We start from the raw sequence: 27902 nt of genomic DNA, 5'->3' as shown, positions 1-27902 counted from the left end.
TACAGACTGAGGTCTTCCACTTAGTAGAATTAAATAAATTAAATTTTAATTTTAAAAATTAAATATTTCTTCAGTTATGGAAATAACATTGATAATCACACAAAATAAAATTTCTCAAAAATTCATTAAGAACTTGGACAAGAAAGGCCTGGTGTAAAGCTTTGTTAGTTGGTGTGGAGTCGGATTTTCTGTTTGTTTGGGGGTTTTTTAATGACCTTTTAAACCCAATGAGGTAAGAAATCACCATGACCGTCAACTAGACCATCCCCTCCAAAAACCAAGTGACAGAGATGAGATCTGCAGACTTTCTATGCTCTTCCTTCACATACAGGTGGTTCCAATGTCACTGTAGTAGGAGTATCAGGAGACTGAAACACAACAAACATCACCTATTTTTTCAATGGCTTGACCTACAGCCAGATCTCCGTACCTCTTCTTTTTTTCTTTTTTTTCCTTTCCTGAGGAAAGGGTAGGGAGATAAGAGGGATAAAAGGAAGTAATTTAAATTCTTAATTTCTCCAGTTCAGTGCTTAAGTCTATTTGTGTGAAGTAAGAGATGAAAACTAATCAGCCTTCTAGAGACCAAGGCAAAAAACCAAAATTAGCTAAATGCATCTCCAATGATCATTTGACTTCTGCTGAGAAATCTCCAATTCAAAAACTCTCTCTTATGTCCAATATGCACCTTAATTATTTCTTTTCCTGGAATACCATTGAGGTAATTGAACAAAAAATTATTAACTATATATATTTCATTCAGAAGAATTATACAGAGATAAAAGGATTCTATTGCTATGAATCTAGTATCATTCTGTTCTAAAATATCCATACACATTACTAAGGGACAGAAAAACTACTCTCTACAAGAGCAGTCTGCTCATTTGGGTTTGGATTTTTTAAAATCTAAACTAACTTGATTTATTAATAGACCCTTTTAGAGCACTAGCATATATTTTTAATTGTACAAGAGAAAAATATAGGATTTATTAATTATCTCTATTCTCATTGCTCCATTAAGACTTATTTTATCAATACTATCAATTCAGCATTTGCACATAACACAGCTAAACTTTTATGCCAGTAATAAACTCATTCTCAATAAATTCTTACCAGAATCATAGTTTGGTGGCTTCATATCTCCCTGATTCAGTTCTGTGCCATATTTTAATTTGTGGTATTTAGCCCTGAAAGGAAACCAAACCAAACAAACAAACAAACAAACAAACCAAAACAAAAAAACAAGGAAAAGAAAAAAAAGGGGAAAAAAAAAAAGAAGAAGAAAAAAAAACCTATTAGTACATTTAAAGGATATCTCTAAATACATAAATGTCACCTGTTTTCACTTGAAAAGCCATTCCTTTCTTCTAGGCTAGGAACAAAGCAAACCAAATCATTTTACCAGGACTTCAGATACGTAATTTTATTAAATTTTTTTTTTTCAAGGGTTACATGTAATTGCACAGTGAATACTGAGGAAACAGAGCAGATGACTGCAGATTTTACAAAATGTTCTTGCTACAGAAAAGGTTCCTTCCCTGGGGACACGAGCAACTCTTCTGCTTCCCTTCCCAACCCCCAGTCTTTCCTTTTTAGCCATTGCTATGAAACATTTTTACTACCCATGTCAGTTCAGTGCCATCTACTTCATATCTCATATTGTCACTCCATTAAGAAAACTCCAGTTTTATTCTTTGAAATGCTGTGCTCTCCAACAGCAGCAGGCCCTCAGTTAGAAATATTCTGAACAAGACTTTGCAATGACAGCTCACCCACACCAGTTTCTCTCAAAGCTGCTAGGTCTGCCACTTGACCAAGTGCAAAAATGGAGACTTTCTTCCAAAAATATTTAGCCTTCAGAAAATCTGATGTAATAAGCCCCACAAAGCATGCCATACAATGACAACAAGAGTAACTACAAAAAAAAAAAATGGAAATGCTTTTTAATTTAAAAAGCTTCATCCTAAAGACTCAGTATATACAGACTTTTAAATACACATAATAAAACCACAGTAGTACAGTATTACACATGCACATGTAAGTTATTCAAGATTCATTACAGAAGTCTTATAACACTGCAACAGAGAAAGTGAATCAAAGTGAGCCTTTACTAGTTTTGCAATCTGCTCCCTCCTTCTCTCATACTCACTAGAACTTCATAAGTACAAAATTACAAGTTTTATACATTCACAACTGGGTAGAAGAGTGGCACTTGTATTAGTTCCTACCCTGAACAAAAGGCTGAGAAGAAGTCAGGAAATGCTGCATGTGCAGCCTGGGAGTAGTGGGACAATCGAACAGCACACACATACAAGCAGTTCAAACGCAAACGTACAAAGCGGAGTGCAGGGCAGCAAGAAACAGGCTGAAAAAGACAAAAAAAATAAACCTCTCACATGCACCAACAACAAAATGAGCTTCATTAGCTCCACTAGTCACAAGGGAGCTCTTCCACTTTAAATTTGTTTTTTAAAAAGTTAATGGGTTTGACACTTCGTAATTTTATAAGGCAAGTCTTACTAAGCTTGCATGACTGTATCAAGAATGGCTGCAAAAAATGTTTTCAAGTTACCTACACCTCCTGATTGCTTCTTCAACATCTTCATTATACTACTGTTTTCTTTTGCTTTTTCCTATTTCATCAAGAAAACCCATTACTTCTAACAAAATAGTGCTGAAGAATGCTTGGTAGCTCTTACACTTCAATATCAACAGTACTAGCTTCCTACTAATCCAGCTGCGTTTTAATTATAATAAACATTTAATTCTGACTGAGAGGGGTAAGTGAAGAGTGAAGAAGTGCCTCTTAGGCATAGCAGCATTGACAGATGAAGGAACTAACTCTCAAGAGCCAGAGCACTAAGCTCTAGCTCAGCTGAGCAGCAATCAACAAGGAAAGGAGAAAGGATGTACCTGAAATATATTAACAGGAATAGATGAAAGTTACACATTTTAGTCGGTACAGAAAAGAATAACCAAAAGTAGAACAAAATCAAAGCTGAATGCTCAATCAAAATATTTATCTTTTCTTTTCCAACTATCCGTTTCTTACATGTTACCCTGGTAAAACAACTGCATTTCGTTACTGTTAAATATTGATGCTATGTATACTTCTCCCCCACCGTCACTAATGAAAAGCAATAATTAATCAAGAAGTAAGAAATCCTCTACTCTGTCACCAACCTACCCCACCAACTTTAAACACTACAATTTTTTATGCAGTCATGAATTCAAGTGACCCTAATGTGTAATCTATTTTGATTTGATTTATCAGAAGTGAACAAATATTACTACTCTGCTCTAATCTGGATTACTGAAAGATGTGTTCTACTTCAGTCCTTCAAATAATTTCAGGGAGAAGTTAGTCTTGCAGCAGTCGATATTTGCTTTTATTTCGTGGATTTTATATAAAGTTCCACTACACTAACTAATTTTCTTATCAAGTTTTGTTAATAATTTCCAGTCTAAGTAAAATGTTTGCTAGGTTCACTGAAAGGATCATTCTTTGTACCTTTCCTGTGCCTCAGATCTCACGTTCTTCAAAATCCATCTTTCAAAGATTCAGACTGCAGTTTTTTAAACATCTCAGTATATTTATTTCAATCTCCTAAATCCATGTTTGCTTATTTTTTAAGTTACTTCCCTCTTAAATCAACAGTAATAGTCTTTTTTCTTCTTACTGAAGTTTTCCCCACTCATCAAAAGCATTATAAAATCATTTCAGCAAAATGAGATTATTCATTCTAAATCCATTTTAAACTGTTAGTAGCAGGATTTTGTAACTGGTTCCATCTTATAATGGAACAGCTTTTAAAGCTTTTGTTGTTATTCTTTACTTCAAGAGGATAATGTAGATTATATGGTCTTGTACACTACTGGCCCTTTACATTTATTTTAGGGCCAAGCTGGACTAAGATTTCATCTTTTAGAGGACCTAACTTTGTATATTGCAGGCAGAGATCAGTAGCACTACAGAAAAGGCAGAAGAACCACGTTCTAAAAACGAGGCAATTGAAGAGATGAAAATCCCCAAAAAGTAATCCTTATTTTCAATATTGCTGACAAAGTTAAAAAAAAGTTATAGAGCTCTGACTGCACAAAATGACAAAAAAACCCCAATTCTATAATCAAATCTGAATTAAATTCAATTGGTATAAATTCAGGTCTCTCAGCAGGACAGAGTTAGACTTGAAACAGAAACACGAGTATCATGCTGAAGTGTGTGACACAGTGAACTCATCTTCGGTTGTGGTCAGCTTCTAAATTTCAGAAAATATTACAAAAAACTCCCATAAAATCAATACAGACTGCTAATAGGCCATCTAGGAAATATTTTCTACACTTCTTCAGGCAGTATGAGATTTATTACTAGACACTTTTTTATAATACAGCTGAAAATGTCACAGGTATGAAAGACAAACAATCTTCTTTCTAAAGTGCACTAAGAAAAGGGCTGAACACCATGATTCAGACTCCAGGACAAGAAGGGAATCCTGACCCTTCAGTTACACACACATATTGCAATCTAAGGCTATGAAACTTTTCACAAAATAACCTTTAATTCTTTTCTACACAAATTCTAAATATCACTTATTCCATTAACACATTTTAATTTAATTTATTTTTACAATGACAGAATATCTCCTGCCCACCTGTAATGCTTCATTTTTTCACTTTTTCAGAAATCACATGGTCCACTTTAAACAGCTTTAAAATGGCCACCTGCAGTTCACATGGAACTGTAGCTCACACATCCCAGTAGTGTGATACTACCATCACAAAAAAGAGATAAAGTATTTTTTGTGTAAAAAAGTATAAAAGTATACAAAGGACAGTGGTTTGGTGGCAGGGGACAAAAAGAAACATCTCAAAGATTTGTTATCTGAAACTTGTTCAACTTGAATGATTTACCTTCCATTTCTGAAAATTACATATGAATTATTAACAGTATGCAGAGACAGAAAAATGACTTGAAAATAACTACCTGAAGGACACAACTTTATAGAAGGTGTTTTCTATCTGAAAACTAGCCTTCCAGTTATTTGGAAGAAAGCTATTTTAGCACTGTGAAACTATGTTCCAGGGTAGACGCCTTACTCAGATAAGTATGAATATTACCACTACTGTGGCTTTTGCCCTTCATTACACAATTCTCCTCTTTTGATCATCAGTATTTTCCTTCAACTATGTGTCTTCTATTCAGTGCTTGGAGACATTCAACGTGGCAAGAATTGCTTAGGAAAATGCTAAAAGCCTTCATCCAAATTTCTTAAGACTGAGTGCAGTGAAACTTTTCTGAATACTTCACACAGAAACAAGTTTGATTCCAGTCAAAGAAAGCCACTATTTCTTGGAAATATCTGTCGCCAGACCTGAAGCATCTGATCCAGCTGTGCTGAGAGAGCCTGCCAAAACATCCATAGAAGATCTGGGAGCTGCCGCCAAATCAAGAGACATAAACAAGAACGACTGCCAGGAACAGCATGGCGAGATATTCTACCCAGGGGAGAAGGCGCCAGCCTTACACTGATCAGACACATCAGTGCAGAAAACAAAATTAAATCAACTGTTTCTAGAGACATGGCTCATGAGTCCAGTTCTTTGGTTGAAATATGTTAAGACAGGAAGTGAGCTAGACTAGCTGAAATAGGACATGTACTTGAGAGAAACAGTACTACATTTCATCTAGCTCCTGAAAATCCAGAGGCACCAATGCAATTTACTGGTGGTGGAGCAAGTATTGATTAAGTCATAAAAAGTAACCTTCAACTCTGAACAGCCTCACACTGCAATCTACTGGATGCTGGCAAAACTACATCAAAACTGCTATTGAAAAATACTAGCACTTAACTATGCACTAGCTCCTTCTAAGCTCTGTGCTATTTCGTCTATAAAGACTCTTCAGCAGAAATAACCTGGCTTGCTATACACACAACAAAAAGGTAACCTCACAATTACTGACAAAGAGTAAACATTAAATCAAATTTGCCAGAAAAGCATGACAATCAGTAGTAAAACTTATTTTCTACCTTCCCCACTATAAGATGATGTGACATGAAACAGAGAACAACAACACTCCCAAAGTTGTTTATTTATAGTAAAATTTGAAACTGTTCGGTTGATAAAAGAAATGTGGAGCAGCCACTACAGAGAACAGCAGCTCATGAAAGCATGTACCTGAGAAAACAAATGCTGCTCATTTCTTTTTCACGGTTTCCTGAGGGCATTGTGAACATGGAGTACTCTGGTCCACAATTTCATATTCTGTTCTGTTACTCATAACTTATTTCGTCTAGCTGAGAAAGATCTGAAATGCTGCAAGGGCAGGGCAGAAATGAAGGAATACAGGAATGATTACCTGCCCCCTCACAGCGCACCAACCTTCCCCAACTCGACAGGAATGTCTTCCTCCTACCTTGTAGGATCTCATTTTCCAGCTCTGAGAACCCAGCGGAAAACGCAAGCATCCTGACTACTGCCTGACCTGGATGACAGCTGATTTAGGAAAATGCTGGGAAAGAGAGCAGTGTTTCCAAGCTCAGTATGTTGCCATTCTTTGAAATATCAAGCAAGAGCACTTGCTGGGAGATAATTCCAACAGAAATACATGACTATTTCTTCAGAAACTGGCAAATAAAACTGCTGTTTAAAACTACAAACTCATAAATAGCTGTCTCCAACACACACCAGTCACAAGCATCACATCTGCTTACAGAACCACTGCACACCCGTGCTGAAACTGTCACACTGGATCAGATCAGCTGACTGTAGCCTACTGACCTGAGCAACCAAGGCTAACGCCACACATTGCAGAAAAACAGACAACATAAAAGATACACATATAAAAACTGCTAATAAGAAGCCACCAAGTGTTTTTTCCTAATCCTGACAGGGACCGCTGCATTAACTTTTAAATGCCATCATTTAAGTGGCTTTTACAGAATACAACTGGGGGAGATTTTCACCATCCATATGGAAGTTTGATTTTTTTTTCATGTTACAAAGTTTCTCTGATGATACACAAAAATGTATTTACATAGTTTGATAATTTTAAATTGCTGAGTTCTGTGGGTTATGAACATGAAGTCAGAGATACTTTTACGTAATCAGGAATAGCTCCCTCAGTTTTGAAATACAAGAAATCTTCACAGAATACATATAACTTAATAGTATATCTTTAGCTGAACCAATGACACTAAGCTTTGTAATCATGCTTCAAATGTAAGCCTTTCCACAGCCATAAACTGCAAACTCCATTATGCATACATTTCATATTTTTCTGGGCTATTTGATATAAGATCAGTACCATAAGAAGGCCTGGGCGAAAAGAGTATCCAAGCATTCCTCCAAGAACTCCCCAAAGGAGAAGAAAATACACTGGAGCCCTGGGGCTACGGCCGGCCAGAACCCTGTCTGCATCTCTATGCTAGCAGATTAATTGGTTGCTACCAGAAAGAGATGAACTGGATGGTTAAAGACATGCCTTGTGCTAAAGCAGCCCATATAAGATGAGCAAACGTAAATGCAATACAGTGATGTAACTATTAGTGTCCTTTTAAAATTATCTACCAGTGATATTCTATTCCTCATTTGCATATGTGTATATTTTTAATCTTATTTCCACTAAACAAACTATTTCAGAGGCTTATTTTATTAAAGAGAAGCAGGAATTATCTGATAAGAAAATAATAATGTAAGCAATAATTGCTCTGCAGCAGTACCATAAATATACTCTTTATTCAAGAATTTTAAAAGACATTTCACTAATTAAAAGAATTTAAACTAAACTTGGCCTAAAATAAATCGGTTGAACAGAGAGATTTCTGAAACCATGATAAAAAAACAACTTGCTTGCCTCAAAGGTTAGAGTAACAGGGAAGTATATATACAAATAAAATGGTAAACTGAGGACTTGTACTGAAATCTCCATGAACAAAGAAATAAGACATCGATTAACTGGTAAACACAAACATTTTTTCAATCATACAATTAATCTCCAGAAGATATTCTTGTAGAGTCTATCATACCAAAAAGACTAAAATTTACCAAGATTAAAAACTAGTAATTATTAGACTGAAGACAGTTATTCAAGATTTCAGTCGTCACATATTAATAAACAAAGCTAGTACTTTGAACAAAATGAGAATACACTGTAATTCTCGAGTATAATCTACATAGTTCAGTGGAATTTTACCAAGGAAAAGTATTCATTATTGATCAGCTATGGGTTTTGTTAGCATATTTTTGGAGCCATACTATTTTAGCTATTGTTCTTATCATAATGCAGACATTTAGATTTGTGGTTTTATTTAGTACAGTAGTAATTGTCAATCTGAGAACTGAGTAGATACAGAAAAAATATTTCCTGGTTTTGTCAAATACAAGGGCAAAACAAAGTTTGTGTCTTCAGCATTTCTTCATCATGTACTCATCATTAAAGCAGCATACCTTTCCTGTTTGAGCGCATATTCCAGCATTTTGATTCTTCGCACTAGATCCTTCTTCAGATTTTCCTGTCCTTTCCTTTCACCTTGAAGAAAGGCGATCTGGGCCTGCAAAAGGAAGTGTTCAATTTAGAAGCTGCTTCCTCAAAATCATTCAGCGTAGCTCTTAAGTGTGTGTGTCTTCCCAAGTTATTTTAATATTCATTTGTAGAGTTCAAAAGAAATGGGCTTACTATGCTTCATAAACATTAAACACTTACAAAAACCACTGCATAGATAAGCCTCCTAAACTACATGCTCATTACAGATCAAAAAAAAAAAGGGAAAGAAAAAAGAAATAAAGCCATTTTGGTTTGTTTGACAGGGTTTATTTTCTCTCTTGGAGAAACATTCAATAAAGGATAAGAAATGGATAAAATAAGCATACAAAAAACCTTCAGCAGATAAAGGTATTTACCAACAATAAGCAAAAGAAGATGATAAAGTACTTCTGCTCACTAAGTGAAGTAGTGAAAAATTAGGGTATAATTCTATAGATACATTAGACACATGATACTCGCAAAAAAACCTGATGTAAACCATGTTCAGCTAAAATAAGAACAAAAGAAAAATAAAACCCAGTTTGTAATACAGGGTTAAGTGTTAATTATGATACTTACTAAAATAGGTTAAGGAAAGTTCTCCAGAAATACTGTAATTAAGAGAGGAAAAAAAAAGGAAAACAGCGAAAGGTATTTTGGTGAGGGAGACAAGGGAGAAATGGGACATAAGTAAATAAAAGTCAAGCAGAAAACAGACAGCTAACCCTCTATCAACTTCCAGCACATTTAGTTGCTTGTGAAAAATCCCCTTTAAATAGAAAATTATGACAAACACAAGATACTAATTCCTAATCATGAAGGAAGAACTACCTGCTTTTGTACCTAATGCTCAAATCAAGTCCATTATAAGGGGCCAAGTTCTTGTGCTTGCTCAACTCATAAGTACACTTTTAGGCAAAAATACCTACAGGCAGTCACCACTTCATGCCACAGCCTCACCTGCCATTTCCAGGATCAGAAGCTTTCTGCACCTCTGCAGCTAAGTCTCCAAGCATCTCATTTGTCTCTTGAGAAGCACAAACAGGATAAAAGGCAATTGGTCTAGACCATCAGCTGTTGAACATGAAGACCAATAAGCCTTTCATTTAAATAAATGCACAGGAAAGTCAGGGATTAAAAATGAGCAGAAATATCCTACCCTCACCTATCACAACCTTGCAAGCAGTCCCCAGGTATTTTAGTTAATGGAGATAGTTGCTTCCAAAGACTCTGACTGTGGATTTTTACCCCAAGGTGAGAAAAAACAGAGTCTGTAAATGTCATTTTCTCTCCACCAACTATAAAGGGAAGGCACACAACTAACTTGGTTGAATTTTAGTGACCAGGCAAGACGAATCTTACTCCAAAAGCCCATTTGTTGGTGACCTAACAAATAGCAGCTGCTCTAAAATACCACACCAGCTGACATAATTTCATTGCTCCAGTACAGCCAATAAATAGCTTGACAGACACCTGAATGATCCTTAACTGCCAGTCACCAACTAGACCAGCCAGTTTATGACAAGAGAAAAACACTGGTCAGTCAACACCTTCAATAGGGGAAATATATTTGAATTAAAAAAAAAAAAAAGTCAACTGAATCAAAAGAAAGACCTCTCACTCTGGCATCAAGAATTACAATTGAATTCTAATGTCAATTTTCTGCTCAGGTTTAAAGAAAAGCACAGGAGAAAGAAATGCTGGTGCTGGAGTCAGCATTTCCTACCCTGAGGATTGCAACTGTGCGAGAAGCATCTCAACTCAACAAGGTCAGCATCCCTCCCAAGAGGAACATCTCAGACACATATAACTTAGTTTGCAGTAACTGCACAGACACACAGATTCTCTCTCCCTATCTCCACACAGGCCCAGCAGAAGTAAACACGAGCCCTTCTAGTCAAGTGAGAGAACATCCAAATGTGCTTCTAAAAGCAGAAGATCATGATGTAAATACGTATTTGGCTGGAATGAAGAAGATCATCCAATGCTATCAGGACACAAGATGAAGCGATCTATTATGTGACCTGCTGTCTGCAAGCAATTTCTAGCCAAGAATGAACTGACTGAACACACTGGAATGAAGCATTTTTACCCGGAAGGCTGGCAAACAACCCAACTCAGACACTGCTACACTACAAAGGTCAAACCAGCATTACTGTGCTAACAGTTGAGGCTAAAGTCATCTTCCACTGCTAGGAGCCCAAACAAAATGAGAAATTGCAACTTCTCAATAGTTTTTAAAGCTTCCTTTTATAAGAGGGAGAGGCATAAATGGATATGATTCAGGAATATCATACGACACCTCCTTCATGTGGACATCTTCTGTTGTCAGTAATATGTCCATGCTCTTAATGTGATGTCTTAGAACTTCCTTTTTCCCCAGACTTTCAAGAAATCCTTGCGTTTTTTGCTTAAAATGCACTCAGCAACAACAGCCCAAGAGCCATTTCTCCAGCCCTACATAAGCTAATTGCTAGGAACCCTCAAGGTTAATAAATATATACTTTACAGATAGGTAGTTTTATCGGTACTTCAAGAAACTGAGAATAATTTTGCTCTCTCCTTGGAGGCTGCATGGTTTCTAGCACAGTTTGTTCATGCTTTTCTTCAAAGTAGCATCCTTATGTCTAATACTCACTATTTTTGAGAAATTCTGGCTCTGAAAATGAGAATACTTACATTTGGTCCTTTTCATAACAGAGAGAAATGTTCCCTCTTTTTTCCACAAGATTTTAGCAACCCTTATCCCTCATTTATACAAGTACTAAGTAATTACAATTAGGTCAGCCTCAGTGGACAATAAACATCAGTTATACATGTAAGCTTAAATATTATTTAAGAAATTCTTAATTATGATATTCAGGTTTACTTATATTGCACATAAGGATAGTATTAAAATAATAACTGAAATTTTATACTAGCAATAACACTCTAAAAGTTCATACGTCTTAAGCAGATTTCATTCTTTAAAATGTTTGGCAATCAACTGAAAATATGCAAAGGAACCTAAATGTTCCCACCATAAAAGAAACAGACACACTCTGCAGATAAATGCAAACTGAATAAACAAGTACAATGAGTTTAAATATCTAAAATAACAAATCATGACATGTAGCAGAATTTTCTCAGTCTCTGAATAATACAGTGATAACTGCAGGATCACTATTTCCAATTAAAACACATAAGACAACACCTGTCTAAATGTCTGTGCAAACATTTAATGTGCAGGAGGTCTGGACTAAAACATGATGAAAATTATAACTGAACTGCACAACTCCAGTTTTCTATGTTTCAGGCATAAATGACAGAATTTTACCAATAGACTGAGGCTCCACAGGTGACTTCTACAGCTGCATCTTTAGCCCAAGTCAAATCTGAAGCCTGAGCTACACCTGAGGGAGTAGAGGAGCAAAGGAGAGTCCCTTCCACTTTGGCTAATCTGCAACACTGTTCTACACTTGTGTTTTGGCCACTCCTGGGAAGGTTTGCCAAAAATTTCAAGAATTCACAAATATTCCCAACAAACAGGTTCTGCGACAACTGACCTTCTAGGCAATAAGGTTAAAATGCATCAAGTCATAAGCCAGTCTTTGCAAACCTCAAAATCGCCTACGGGGATCACGCAAAACCTCATATTGTTCCTTGCCTTATGGGTGGGGCGCATCGTCTCCATAAAGCACCCGGCCCCGCTGGCTCCACAGCAAGAATCAAGGCAGGATCCGCCTCAAGTTTATTCCAGGCTAAGTGCTACAAGTTACTGTATTCCAACTCAACTGTGAAATTACAATCAAGAGAGAAGGAGAAAACAAAACAAACCAAACAAAAAACCAAAATCAAACCAAACAAAAATAGCCCCCACAAAACCAGAGAACACTGGAAAAAGACATGCCTGGAACAGTCTATTTCAGCTGCAATTGTTGTGTCCGGTATTTTTTTTCCATTTTATCTCACTGTATTGTTTTGCATGACCAACTGCAACATAACCTAGAAGCGTCATACACATCCAGTCTAAGTTACAACACTGTAGCTATCTTAACTATTCCACTTCTCTACTAAGGGATTTTTAAAAAAAACATTCATTCTTAAAAAAATTTTCAGAGGCAACAACACTGCTGTTTTACAAAATTCCCCAAAAGATTCTAGTATCACATTACTGTGAAGTAGACAAAAAGGTGAGACAATGTTTTCGGTAGCACTGGGTTATAAACAACTCTTTTTAAAATGTTGTTGACTTCCTAATACAGGCTTAGCAGCCATAACAACATAATTAAATAATGAAATCACATCTTAGTAAGCCCAGATTCTGCCAATGTTTAAAAATTTACACTGAAATTTTTAATTCCTCGAATCAGCAACCACAACAACAAGCATGTTTAAAAGTATATTATATTTAGATATCTTTTTAGGCTGACACCTCAACACTACCAGAGAGTAGGAGATAAAAAAGTACTCCTCTTTAACAGGAAATTTTAAAAAATAAACATTCTGTGACTGCTAAACAACTGATGCACATTCAGTATCAACTTCTATCAGTTACTGAATTTTACAGCTATTTCAAGTTAAAAGGCAATTTATTTTTTTTAATTCATAAGACTCAAAAATTATAAAAAGCCTTTCTATTCTTCTCTAAAATAGTCATCTTAATATTTTAAAGTAAATCTCACTTCAAATTCATGGACACTTAAAGGTTAACAGACATCATTTGACAAAGAGCTACTAAAACACACAATTCTCCACATAATGCTTCCATAATTCAACAACCAGGTCTTCACAGGTTGAGAGAAAGAGAACAAAAGAGAGGGGGAAAAACTGTAAGAAAAGTATTACAAAAAATATGCAGATAGCTAAAATAACTAAATACATTATGGAGATTGATTAATCTGGAACAGTTGTGCTAACCGGTCTACCAAGATCTGCCAGAAGGATTCTGCAGGCTGCCAGGGTACTCAGTATTTTAGATTATAGTTGGCTCACTGAAGCACTACATATTTTAATATATTTGTAAATAAGTGTAAGCATGCCCCGGGGGTGAGAAGAAAAGAGAGGGAGTGGGGAGGGGAAATATCAATGGTCTAGTACAACTAGGGAACAATTTTAAGAGGCACCATACTTCACATCACTACACACACCTACTAGCACTCTGTGCCAGGAGAGGCTAGGAAGCATTTGTAATTCCTGAAGCCACTTAAGATAACACAAAACTGAAGTGGGGCCACAGGCTGAAACGACTGGCAGGCACCAAGGCATATTTAACTTCACCCCACGAAGAAGGTATTTCACCCCTTTTATCCCTCACATGCTCATGCTGGGTGATACCACCTCATGAGACCAGTGTACAGCACTATCTGCTACTGGTACTTTATTTTTGTTGGACTTCTCAGAGCTGTCCTAAAACTAGCATCAGAGCTAAACCCAGAAAATCCATCCAAAAGAAATCAAAGATTTAGCTTACAGTAAAAAAAATACGGCTAAAAATGCCATTTATTTACCTTCTTTGTCTCTGTTTTTCAAACAGTGTTTTCAAAGAGAAAACACTGTTTGAAAAACAAATTCAGTAAGACTGAAATACTCCTAATAAACAATCCAGAACTGATTCACAATTTATTCCGGGCAATACCTTGATTACTAACTTAGGCATCTCAAAAACAGGAGGACTCGTCTTTCCGCAGTTTGAAGTGTTTCAGTACATAGATCTCTGTTCAGAATGCCAGTCTTTCTTTTATCCTCTCTTCAGTGCTGCCTTTCACTGTTCTATCAGTTGTAAGCATGAAAATAGTTGCCAAGCAATGTATATTCAGCTCATTTAATCATTCTTCACTTGCAAAAATTTTCTCTAAACCTCCAGTCACTTCTGTGGCACACAGTACTTAAGTGGCGAATACTAACTTTTTTTTTGACCCAAAAGCATGTGCCATATAGACTGATATAAGCACAAAAAGAGTTCAGCTTTTAAATGTGATGTAATTCTATAAGCAACACTGCAATGGCATGTCACAAAATAATCACATATTATGAGCTGGAGTCCAAATTGCAAATGCTCAAACTTCTTTCCTCTTGCTGTACAAGAACGGCAGAAATGCAGCGACAGCAGTCAGCACCAGGATTGATAAACAGACTCATGGCCCACATTTAAACAGACAATGGAAGTTCACAGGCCGAATGAATCACTTGGGGTATGGCAAGACAAGGGAGAAAAAATCTGGAGGAGATTTTTTGATTTGGCTTCAGTAGCAGAAGGAGGAGTGAACCAGACTTGACCACACAAGCATTTGCAGAGGCAATTGGCACAGTCCTGCTCCTCACTCCTACATCCAGGATCAGCTACTCCTTGTATTCAAGCATGCATGACCACTCTGAACTGACTTGGACATCAAGTGAAACAAACACAAAGATAAGTGATTTTGTTCTCACCTCCTGTTTACAAGCTTGGATATGAACATCATGCATGTCATTTTTGCTCTGATGCTTTCGCGATCCTGCCCTATGTGACTGCACTAAAGGGAAACATATTCCTGGCTAAGACCAGAAAAAATGCAGTCTTTCCACAATGCAATCTTTAATTTAGCTTATTTATCACTGGGTTATTACCAAAAATAATCAATACTAGTGAGTATATAGCAAACTTTTTTCAAATAGGAAAAGAACATATGGATGAGTTCATCTACAGGCCCACACAGAACAAGTCACTCAGACAAAATGAACCTTTGTCTTCACATTTCAAAGTATTTTTATTTCTAGATTATTGTCTGTGAAGCTTGGATTCTGAGTACTCTGAAATGATGCAAAAGAATTCTTTCAGGTATCCAAGCATTTCTCACCATTTAAAGCTAAAACATAAGAATCCCTCCTCTACTTCAAAGTCAATTCTCACCACTTTTTAACTAAGAAACTTAGAAATGAGGACTTGACAAGGCTTGCCAGCCTTGTGAAGCCAAATATACAAGTAGGTTACTGACCAATACTTATTTTCTCAGAAAACTGTGTACTGGTAACAGTTTTAGTTAAGGCTTGGTATCTGTACAGTCTTACTTCTTTTAGCATTAAATTAAGATGAACTAAAAGTCTCAGGCAATTCGTGTGATCCTCCCTGGGGAATTTTACACAGACCGTTCTAAAATTAGTAAATAAAGTTTCCGTGTCTACTGAAACGTCAATAAAGGCTAAGTTATATTTGCAACTTGTTGATCCAACAGGGCCAAGTTACTTATCCCTGATGCAATAAAACAGCCACAAGCCAAGACCCTCAGCAGAAACAGAAGGGCTACATTTTGAGTAGGACACAGAGATACCAATTAATTAAAAATGTGCACTAATAAAGACACATAGGATGTTTTACCATATGCTAACCTGACACTGAAAACCAAAGTTTTCCACCTAGAATATAGCAATTTAATTGATTTTTGCTCAATCCAACAATTCCACAGCAATCACGAAAAACAGAAAAATGCCTTTTTCTTTTTGCAAGTATAACTTTCCATGAAAAGTCTTTGAAAGCTTTAAAGACCACTTGGAGTCAATGTAACACTGCAAAACTCTCTCTGTTCTTGCTATATCGATATTTACAGCAGCATTTTCCTAAATTATTTAGGCCTATTTAAGAAACACATTTTCATTACACTCAAACCAAATTACAGGTTTGACAGACATGAGAAGAATTGGAATATCTGATGGTAGGAAATGGCCAGATCAATTATGCAATAAAAAAAAATAAAACCCAGACTATAAAAACCAGGTACACACCTGCAAAGAACATTGTCTCATCAGTTTGTACTTACGTTCTACAAATTTCTGAATTTCTGAAAATCACTGAACATTTACTCTCACTGGTCCTCTTGCCTTAAATAAAAGAAGCCATGACAGCATATCAATGATTATATTGGAATTAGCCAGAAAATACAGTTTGCTTCATGTGAATCTGGAAAATAGAAAGCTTGCTAAAAGAAGTCTGTGAAAGAAAGGATATCTGGTAGTCACCAAGGCCCATTTAGCAAATAAACACACCTCACTATTGTGACCATGACTTATTTTCTTCTGCCTTGCCTTTGATTTATCTGAGATATATAAAACAATAAAGCTGAAATTACTGCTTTTCTGCAGTGGAAACACATGAAACATTAATCACTGGTGGTTCTTTTGTACTGTCTGCCTTATGAGAAAAAATATTTTATAGAAGACTTTTACATCACTTCTGCCAATTCACCTTTCACTGAGAATCTCAGAAATTTGACCCACACCATCATATTTGAAAATTTTATACAGAACTTCTTCAAATGTTACTTATCTTCTATTTTATTGGTCAAACTGTATCTTTAGGACTTTTCCATTAACTTAATAACTGATTTCACCAACACACTGCTCATTAATTTTTCTCTGCACAACATTTTCAGATTATCCAACTATCAGAATGTCTTCTAACTAGAAATTTAATCCAACAAGAGGACCGTTATCTAAAAGCCAACAAACTGTAAATATCAACAATTTCTGAATCGAGTAACAAATGTCCTAAACCATACTATAAATAGCCACAGCCATCTGTCTGATTTGCCCCTTCTCCTCATTACTTCAACTTGTCTATCTCCAAGGACACAATCTTACCAAGTAGCATGCCTGGCTTGCCTCTTGCAGCAGAAAAGCAGCAGCAAGGGGCAAGATCTCCCACCGTGAACCCCTCCCAGCGAGCTAACATTACTAAATCTAACTTCCATACCCAATCTCAAGTGCTTATCTGTAACTTCCATCACATTCCTTCTATTACAGCTGTTTGCTGTAATTTAACCACATTTTATCTCATTTCATTATCTCTTTCCCTATCACTTGGGTGGTGTTTTTTCTTTTGGCACTGTCTTACAAGGACTATTTTTAACAAAGCTGTAGAAACACAAGCACATTGTATCCACCCATTCTCCCTAATTTCCTTGCAAACCTTTTCAAAGGAAAGTTTACCCAGGAAAAATAATTTTCATGTAATGGTATCAGGTCCCACCACTCATATGGAGTCTGCTACTCTAAAGAAACAAGTTACTAGTTAGAGGAAATGAAAACTTCAGTAGTGACAAGGACAAAAGCTAGAAAATTCCTTAGCAGGATGTGGGGTTGTCCATACACACAGTTACATACAGTATAGCAGTTTGTTGCAATTTAGACCATTTGTGAAATAGGAAGAAATGCCAAAGTCTGCAAATTTGCACTTTTGCCAGAAAAATGTTTGTCAGAAGCAGAACTTTCCACAGCAACATATGCATTGCTTGCAAAGACAACACTTCTAGTCAAAACAAAAGCCATACACACACACACCTTCCAAGTTCATCCAGCTTTGTCGCTTGCTGGGACAAGGACGTGCATCGGCAGCACTCAGCTCTGCGGGGTCCCAGCCCCGGGGGCAGAGTCCCCATTGCTCCCCCCAGGGGTGACAGATGGCTAATTAAAAGAGAAATAACATCGGCAACAGTCACTCCCAACCAGCCAGAAGACGAATGGTTAAGGCAAGACACCACTATGGGAGGCAGTTCAACCCCTGCCTGCCTCAAGCAAAGATAGGGATTTCAGTGCCCTGCACATGCATTTGATCAAACCCTTTGCTATTTTCGGATGGGCTTGTCCAACACATAATGACAACTCTGAAATGTCTCTGTGTCAGTCCAGAAAAATGCAGAATGAAAAAAACCTGAAGTTTAAAACCAGCAGAACAGGAAACCCTGTCTTGTCAACTCTCCCAAGCAGCTGCTAGAAGAACCTAAGAAAAGGAAAATCACTAATTTCTGAAAAGATATGAAAATAGATTATAACGCCATAAAACACTGTTTGTGAATACTTAAATGAGGATTAATAACATTAGTATTTATCCTAGTTAATTACTTCATAGGGCATCACAAAAGTCTATTCTTAGGGTAATTTTTCAATCTGCATATGTCAAAGTACTGTAAACAGAAAGCAAGCATTAAAAGTTAAATATGTAATCAGCAGATAAGCATCATGGGGGCCCCATATTAATCTGTTTTCATTCTTATTTGATATACACAGCTTACTAATGATGTTTGTACTGAAGTCCTCTTTCGCCTCTAATGAGGAAGATTATATAATACAGGCAACAATAATTTCAAAAGGTTCAAGAAAAATAATTAGAAGATCAGAATAAGCATGAATATTTGCCAGGGAAAGCAAAATATAGGCACTGGTAGGAAGAAAAACCTTGGCAAGGCAGTACTAGACCAGTACCTAAGAACAGATTAAGCTGCCCGGCCTGCCAGCTCACACACGTTATGAGCTTGGGTGTGTGTCTCCTCAACAAGCACCACAGAACACAACAGAAAGGTATTCTACCTGAATATCACATCTAGTTCCACACAGTTAATTAGAGGGATAAGAAAAAGAGAAAATGAAAAGAAGCCCAGAGAGGAAGAAAAGGAAGCCAGGAAATCACAATGGGACTGACTTACAAGATGGTTTTTTGGAGAGAGGGTATATTTTGGAGCAAACCAACAACTACAGAGCAGAAGCCAAGCACAGTAATACTGTGGCATAAGGTATCCCAAGTATTTCAATACCATGGCAGGTAAGGAACCAGAGATAAAAGAAATCTACCTCTAAGAAACTAGATCAATTGCAAGAAAAATTATGGGATACTAAGACCACCACACTAAATAGGTCCTTTGCCCCACAGCCTCCCAAGAGTGGATGGATAGTCTAGCACTGGAATTTGCATTGGATAGAAGTACAATGAGGAGCACTGCATCTTTATCTCAAGAGAGAAAGTGTCTGACCTCAAATTTCCATTACTCTGTTAAACATTTCCAAATACATAGGCCAACAAAAGGCTTCAGAAGGAGCACAGACCAAGTCTGTAATTAACACTGCTCATGCTTCAGGTGTACAATTTCTAAAAGCCATCCTGTAGTTGCTGAATCCCTACCACAAACCTCTCACATGAATCCAAGAACGTTCATCTGCAAATGGTCACAGCAGACGTTAATGCCTGATGTCTACAGAGGTAGCCAAGAATTTTGCACCTTCCTGAACATGACTCTGCAGCAGATAAATGCTGTTACAGCTTGTGGCAATGCCAGCCACAGCTAATTATAACTTTATTGAGATGTTTTGGCAAGAGTCAAAGGCATTCAAGCAAACAACGTGTGATGGGGTTATCTGCCACTGATAATACATGACTTCTGCAAACAGTCTAAATACTCCTTTCCTCCTGTCTCATCCATAACACCAAGCTTTTGAGGGATACCTGGGGAAGAAGGAGGAATGACATGCTGTTGAAGGACACGATAAATATGCAAAATGTTAATACTTTTAATGCAGTGGCAAAATTTCTTAGGTCCTGTAAACTATTTTTTTTTCTCCAAAGCAATATTTGGTATCTTTACCAGCTATGAATATATGTCAAGATATTTATGGACCTCCACTGGATATATGACACGTGATGCTATTCCTATACACAGCTAAGCTAGTAACTTTCTACACAGTATTTACTGGATGTAGTGAATAGAAGCATGATTCAGTTACTAACCAATTTCTCATTGAATCATTGAAGTTAAAATAAAAATTACTCTCTTGTCCTCATGACCACTTCCTTTAAATTCGTGCAAGGGAACTCTCATTAAAGAACATCAAATCTGCCACTCTTCTCAGAGTGGTTGTTTGATGTTACTATAGAAAGTAAAATTTAAAAGATGAAAAAAAACCCCAACCCAATAACCAAAAAATAGAGAAGTGGTTTGCATTGCTAAACACTCAAGACTCTCTTGACAAAGACTGTACTTTCAAGGAAAGCTATAGAAAGAAGGGATGGACAGGAAGAAAGAGACAAAGAAAGGAGATCTAAAAAGGAAACCAGTAGACACTTTTCAGTCTCAAACACGGCCAAATGAGAATCAGTGGGCTGCTGGTAACATGGGCAGCGTTAAGGTTTAACACAGGGATTTTCTTGTAAACAACACCGAAGAGGAACGAAGGTTGTTGCATTATCGACTGTTATTGGAGTTAATGCAACGTGCACATCACTGAAGTATCTGACAGCAATGGCTCTAGGCCAGCAGCTCACAAGTTCTTTAACCACAAGATCACTATCAATCCTTTCATGCATTAATGAGCGTATCAACCCCATCGCTTTTCAAACGAAAACACTACATAACGTGCTCCATAGTAGCGAAGGGGATCCAGCCGGTCCCACGGGCCTGGTCGCTGTGCGGGAGAGGCAGCATCGAGGGCCGGGGGCAAATGCGGCACGAGCGGCGGTGCAGCGGCACAACGGGGGCGCGCTACTCGCCGGGGGCACATTTGAAGAGGGATTATGAAACTGGTGACAAGTTGGGGCGGCCGACCCTGAGGGGCACCCGGAAAACGCCGGGGAGGCGGCGACAGCGGCAGAGCGCGCAGGGCCCGCTCCCCGCCGGGCAGGGCCCGCTCCCCGCCGGGCCGGCCGCCACGTCCCACCCCGCTCCCGGCCGCGGCGGGGGGCGGCCGCCCTGGGGGCAGTGGAACAGCCCGGGCTGCCGCTTCTTCTCGGGGAAGAGGACAAGCCGTGGCAGCGCCCAGAGCGGCCGCTCCCCTCCAGCTGCGTAGGGATGGAGGACACGGAGGGGGAGCGGCTGCGGGAGCCGGGGGTGTGGGGGGTAGAAGGTCGCGGGTGTTACCTGCAGCTCCGCCCGCTCCGCCTCCCACTCGGCGCGCTCCGCCTCGAAGCGGCCCCACTCGTGCTGCAGGAAATGCAGGATGCCCGGCACGCTGTATTGAGCCCGGGACGCCGAGAGCGGCGCGGCGGCTCCGGAGGCTGAGACCCCCCCTCCTCCGCCGCCGCCTCCTCCTGCTGCCGCCGCCGCGGCCGCCGCTGCCGCCGCCTCGCCCGGCTCCAACCCCGGCCCGCCCGCCGGCGGCGGCAGCAGGAGGGCGTTGTTGTTGTTGTTGTTGCTGAAGAAGACGCCGGGCCCCGCTTGCTCGTCCATGGCCGGGCCGGGTCCGCCTGGCTCGCCGCCGCCGCCGCTCCCGCCGCGTCCCGGCAGCAGCAGCAGCAGCAACAACCTGGGCGCGTCCCGCCCGCCGTCACCGCCTGACAGCCGCCCCCGCCCGCTGCTACGGCGGCCCGGCGGGAACAGCAGCGGGGAGCGATTCGCCCCGCCGCCTCGCGCGGCGTCCTGGGAAATGTAGTTCCGCTGGATAGCGGGGAGGACCTCCTGACCCTGCCTTCTCCCCGCGCCGCCCGTACTTCCAGGGATGGCGTTCCGGCGGCTCAGCCTCAGTCCCGGGACGTGCGGTCCGGTCGGCTGGGCGGGGGCGAGGGCGCCGGCGGGAGGAGCAGGGCAAGGGCAGTCCCGTGCTGTAGCGGAAGCACAGGTTAATGGTCACTTCCACCTCCGAACGGGATTTAAACGGCTTGGGCTCTCCCGCAGCCCGCCCTAGGGACACGGGCAGGGCAGGTGCGTCGCAGCAGTTCCGCATGCTCCGGTCGGGCCCTGCCCTGGCAGCCCCGGCCTTTCTGCTTCGTCCCTGTTCTGAGCAGCGCTCGGCCTCACACTGCCAAAAGCTGTAAACCCTGCTCAAGGCTACAGAGGATTTCTTGAGCATCGTTCGCAATGCTGGGAAGGAGAGCGACACAACATTTTTCAGTAATTGCCACGCTGCCTGTTCAGCGAGGAAAGGGAAAACAGGATCCTGGGGGACTGAGGGCGCAAGCTGTCGGCAGAACTGCCCTCCCCATGGCATCAAGGGACGAAGCCATGTGCGCACCAGCAGCAGCGCCTTGCTGAGGGCAGCCGCTCCGTCAGGCTGTGCCGAGGGCCGGGTGCCAGCACTGTGGGAAGGGGGTGTGTGCCACCAAGGCGGGGCCGTGGGGCTCCCGCGGGCGCTGGGAACGGGCCCCGCTTGTGCCACTTGCGCCCTTCGCCGTGCGCACCAGGAGTGCCTCGCTGCCTTCTCAAGCAGCGTTTCCTGTTTCCCTGTGGCTGTTCCGAAACCATAGTCGCCTGCTTCGTAACCTTGCCCGCAGAGTTTGAGCTGTGGCTGCTGAACGATCTCTCTGGGAAAGACCACTAAGGAAGCTTACAGAGAGCAGCGAGGAAACAGGAGCCAAAACACGGGACAGGGAGCGTGATCTGAGGGACCTCGGCAAGGAACCAGTGTAGAACAAGGCTCACCCAGAAAGGAAGGAACAGCAGAGAGGGAGATGAAAGATGCGAAGGGGAAGCGGAGCAAACAGTTTCATTAAAAGCACATTTAAAACGCCACTGACAAAGAAAAAGATGAAAAAGACAGTGACAAACAACAATAAGCACTACGGCAATTTCAAGTTACTTCAGTTTTTTTAATCAAATGGAATTTGATGCCAAAATATTGTGCAAAACCACATGATTATACCTTTAGTATCAGGAGCAAGCACAGAAGCAAACGAGGACTAAACTGGGGAAGGATGTATACAAACGAGAGTTGTGCATGTTGTAGACAGCCACACAAAATACAAAGAAAAACCTCTCCCTTCTCTATCCCTCTACATCTATCTAGTGCCATTTTCTCTTCTGCTAACTTTCTTCTATTGTTCTACTGAATTTTTAGTTATGCTTGATTGCTACACTTCCCTCCCCCCTTCTGAGTTTTCAGACATTTTGTCAACTAGAGTCTAACCAAAACTTAAAAGTGCTAAGAAAAAACTTAAGGTAAACAAAACATAATTATAGACAAAATCTTTCCAAGAAGTCATTCAGTCCTAGACTACCTGGTGGAGGGGTGGGAATCCAAAACAGGTTATAAACTTGTTTTCTGTTTTACTTGCAAAATGTTTGTGTTGAATTTTGAAGTGGAAGAGTTCCCTTAATACAATGTTAAATTGGTTCAGAACTTCTTCTAAGCAATACAGATTTGTAATGCTGGAAAGACTTATTAGAAAGGGATATATTTCAATCAATTTAATTCCCACTACCCCTACTAAGATGAAAAAACTAGTGAAGTTACTTTCCTTCTCATGTACAGCACACTGTTTTTACTTCTGCACATATCTTTACTCCTGTAGAACAATGGAACAAGACTTAATTAACATCTTTATGGAAAAAAAATTGAGATTAGAGTATGCACCACTTCCTGTGTCCTCACTTTAGTACTAAAACATTCACTGTGAAATAAAAGCATTTTTAAGTTTATGTTAAATATTTTGCACACAGCAACTACCATAGGGTGAAAGAGCATTGTCTTGACCATTTTGCATAGGTACTCCAAGGGATATTAGATAAGGTCTTACAGGAAAATAGAAAGCCTAGAGGCAAGTATCTATGCAAAAATAGCGATCTACAAATATTTTAAGCAGATATTAGTCATATTCAATTCTATTTACTATCCCTTTGTTATATTTGAAGTTGAAGCATCTGAAATACGCAGTTTTTACAGAGTATACAGAGAAAAATCAGAGATGAAACTCAGCAGGCCTAGTCAAGATCTCTGGTTATGTGACTTCTCTCTATAAAGCAAAATGTATAGAAAGATCCCTATAAAAGCCCATAAATTCAACAGCTATGTCAAAAAATTCATGTAAGTCAGTCTTGTGTACACAAGAAAATACATGGTTCCACACTTCTGCCAATAGGAAGGGTGAGGCCTGGCAGCAGACAGACACTGGGAGTCCCTGGCTGTGCACTGCAAGGTTAGCACAGCACCTGAGCTCTAAGCTCCAAAATCTGCACATCAGACACTCAGATGTGAGGGGACCAAAATGCTTTTGAAAAAAGCCTAGTAGGGGAAGGAAAAACTGGAGGAGCCTGACTCTCAATTGTGTTCTGCCCCCTGAGTCAGTACAGTGCAAAGTGCTCCAGTACCTCTGCTTGTAAACTTGATCAAGGACTACAGGTATGATGTATGCAGAGACTAAAATCTAGCAGGAAGGTTAAATACCTGTGAGTCTGGACAAAGGGCAGAGCATTGACTCATCACATATTCAACCAGTTGCTGGCAGAACAGGAAGACTGCAAACACAGAGCACCTTACAAGGGCCAAAATCTACACTTACAGAAATGCAGATAGCAGGCAGCTCTCTTTATAAACTCAGTTTCCAGTGCATTCTTTCAAATTTATCTTAGAAGAGATAGGGGATTAGATTCTTTGCATCCTTTATTCATTTTCAAGCATGGAAACGGATTTGAAAGAGATATACACCACATAAATAAGGACAACTCATTAAGACAGCATGCTTGATCATTAACCTTAAGAAAGGCTGAAAATTTCCTATTCTTTTGTTATGGGGTTTTGTTTTTTTTTTTCATGCAAGCTGAAATGGTCTACAAAGTCTGACAATCCCCTTCCCTACTTTTTTTTTTAAAAGGAAAAAATTCGTACTTCTACACTTGAAATTCCCCATGGTACAGGGTAAGTACTTCGTAACATTTTTTCCTCTTCTCTCCATCCCCACTGTTAGCGTGTTGGCACAATGGCAGGATAACAATCACCAGATTTCAAAAACCACTGGAGGGTTTGGGATAGCTTTTAAAAATAAATAAAACTATTTAGATACAGAATAATTTTTTGCTGGATAATTTATAACAGAAATTCATAAATATGATCACAATTTCCTAAAAATCTATACAAATACAAGTAACACCACTTCCCTTGTAATGCATGGATTTCAAGTAATTACACAAAGCTCCATTAGACAGCCTTTCACATACAAATTACACAAAATTAGACATGTATGCAGGGATAATGTAATGCTTCTGACTACTTAATGGTCCAAAAATAATAAAACTAATTCAAAAAAAGCTAGTTTTCAGTTTAATTGTTGGGGTGGAATGTACTGTGGGTGGTGGTTGCCTAGCAGCTGCTTTTGCTTTGCTGGCCTGACTTGCTCGGACTGCAGTTTCTAGACGTGTTTTCAATTCAGGAGCAGCTCCCATTACTGTCTTGAAAGCATGGGGGTAAAGTGGACCAATGTGCATTAGATTCTGAAGTGCAAATTCGTGAAGATCCTTAGATGCTGTAGATGCAGAAGCAAAGGCATCTTCATTCAGTAAATAGGAGATCAGAGTGGGAACGAGAAGGGCAAGCAACTGCACTCCTAAAAATGAAAGAAAAAAATGTAATTACCATATCAGAGAATGAAACAAAATAAAATTTATCACTTACTAGACTTATAAGGGTAATACTGTTTTCAGAACTGACATTAGAAACTGTAATCAAAAATTATCAAATTAAAACAACTGAAATGTAGATGGCTTCCTGTGCTTTGATCACTCAAATCTTTCTTACCAGGACTGGGTTTCAGATTTCTATTATTTTTCATTACAGCTATGTTGATCCTGACGCTTATTTTGAGATGCTTTTGCACCATCTGATTGCAGATCATTGATGAAAGATTGTAAGATGTAGAGTGCCTATCATATTAAAGGATTTCAAAACACTTTTCAGGCAGACAGAAATGTTACTCAGTTGAATCTGAGTATCAGCCTCCCCAGCAAGCATAAGTGAACTGATACTAGTATGCAAGCGTTCACAAAAGTCAGGGATAGTTACCTGCTGTTATTTATATTGGTCTGGGAGATCCAAAAACTAGCATGGCAGCTATACTTCAACTAGCATGATCTAATAAGGCCACAGCCCAAAATGGCAAAGGGATCAAAAGGGTTGACCTTGAGAACAAAAAAAGCAGCTGAACTTAAGCAACAAGGCAAATTTTTGTATCTAGAAAGGATATAAGTACACCTTTGAAATGTGTAACCTGTTAATTGTACATTTTAAGCTCAAAGAACTTAAAAATGCATGGTAACTCATTTATCCAAACTTTTTAGATTACCAGAGTATTAATTATTTTCCCTTAAAGGTTTTGACTAATTCATACTCATGGGGTGATTGTCTCCAGCTAGCAAAAAATCAGATGTTCTGTTTCCTCATTCATTTCAGTTACTCTCTCACTTTCATTTCACATGTTTCAAACAACGGTGCCAGAAGCAGAGTGAGGGTCAAGAAATTTAGTATCTTATCAACAAAGAGAAACTCCAACAAGGAGTATGTTGGGGGAAAAAAAAAAAAACACAAAAACCAACCAAGAAAACCTCAAAAAAACTCTACATAAAACCAATAGTAGTATTTTTACAACGAACTTTTTCAGCATTTGAAGTCAAATGTCTGCACAGTAGGTCTTCAAAATGCACATTGTTTCGGTGGGAGAATAACTAACTTTAAGATAAACTACAAGTAATGTATTCTATCTAGTGAATCTTGCTTCATCTACAATCAAGATACTCTTGACAAGAGTATCTTCTCAATTTCTTGGGCTCTTTAGATAAAACTTGTTGAGCTGGTAGATGCAAAAAATTGATAAAAGTCTGCTAAAATAATAAAAGTTAACAATGAGAAAAAGTAAATTTAAACAGCATGAATTACAAATTTCCAAACAGAAAAAAATATCCCTCATTAGTGCAGTTCATGTTTACATATTTTTCCTGCCATCACCACAAATGCAAAGGCTACAATGTATCATGCTGTGTATGCTATGCAAGTTCATGTATACAAAAGTTCTAGCACTGGAATTACAAAAGCGTGTTGCACACACGGTCCATTTGTGACTATGCCATCAAGCTCCTAACTGCAAGATTTCTAATGTTCAATATTCTATTTTAGCATTACTCATTTCTCTAGAAAACCTAAATACTTACTATTCTGCTCCTCACCAAGGGCAACCAATGTTTCAAGGACTTTAATTCCTTCCTGGACTGCTAAAAGTTCCAGATTGTTGTTCGGGCGGCTCCTTTCCACAGCTTTCAACTTCTCAACCATGATAGGGGCCAAGGAATGAATATATGGAGTTGACAGGGCACGATTGGTGTGTTGGAACACAGAAAGCAGAAGCTGGTAACACTTGGCTTGAACCTAATCAAATCAAGATAAATACATTGCCCTCAAGGTTATTTGTTAACTCAGGGAATTCTCATAAACTCGGTTATCTCTGATTTAAAATTTAAAAAAAAAAAAAATTAAAAAAAGAATTAAAAAAATTAAAAAAAAAAAATGGGAAAGAAACATACTAAGTAAGAGGGAAGTAGCAACACAGCCCATCTAGTAAAACAGTATTAGCCCAGCATTCAATAAAAGGAAGGCAAATTAGAAAGAACATGCCAGTACTAAGTAGGAGTAACAATAAAAACTCAGAGAAAATAAAGGCATAGTTAATGTCATACAAGTCAGTCACACCAGTTCACAGTGAACTACATCTTTCAAGTCTCAGAACTACCAGCTCTAATAGTAGATTAATCTTCAAAATCATGATATGCTATTCCAATCCCAGAAAGGCAACACAGCTCATAAAAATGACTTGGAACAAAGTGATCTTACTGCTCTAACACGAGCCAGGGCTGTAGCCAAAAGTGTCAGGCCTGTCCCCCCCCTCCTTCTCATTCTCCATCTAGTG

At 39.1% G+C, this 27902-nt stretch overlaps 2 protein-coding genes across 5 annotated transcripts in view; both read right to left on the bottom strand.

Annotated features, from left to right (window-relative positions):
* Positions 1-21584, bottom strand: part of STRN (striatin) — a 68950-nt gene extending 47366 nt beyond the window's left edge. For 2 of the 4 annotated variants that reach the window (XM_032102566.1, XM_032102567.1), the window contains exons 1-3: positions 21160-21584; positions 8446-8549; positions 1111-1184 (exon numbers count right to left, since the gene is read on the bottom strand). In XM_032102566.1, the coding sequence (XP_031958457.1) occupies positions 1111-1184; positions 8446-8549; positions 21160-21468 (487 nt within the window). In that variant the 5' untranslated portion in view covers positions 21469-21584. The remainder of the gene's footprint in view (positions 1-1110; positions 1185-8445; positions 8550-21159) is intronic. The other 2 variants (XM_032102568.1, XM_032102570.1) reach the window with 1 other exon arrangement.
* A 1218-nt stretch (positions 21585-22802) lies between these two features.
* HEATR5B (HEAT repeat containing 5B) overlaps positions 22803-27902 on the bottom strand; it is a 57571-nt gene continuing 52471 nt past the window's right edge. The window contains exons 35-36 of the mRNA XM_032102565.1: positions 27151-27364; positions 22803-25553 (exon numbers count right to left, since the gene is read on the bottom strand). Of these exons, the coding sequence (XP_031958456.1) occupies positions 25249-25553; positions 27151-27364 (519 nt within the window). The 3' untranslated portion in view covers positions 22803-25248. The remainder of the gene's footprint in view (positions 25554-27150; positions 27365-27902) is intronic.

The sequence above is a fragment of the Corvus moneduloides genome, chromosome 3, assembly GCF_009650955.1.
Source record: "Corvus moneduloides isolate bCorMon1 chromosome 3, bCorMon1.pri, whole genome shotgun sequence".
In the NCBI taxonomy this organism is placed as follows: domain Eukaryota; kingdom Metazoa; phylum Chordata; class Aves; order Passeriformes; family Corvidae; genus Corvus; species Corvus moneduloides.
This window is presented reverse-complemented; position numbering and strand designations above follow the sequence as displayed.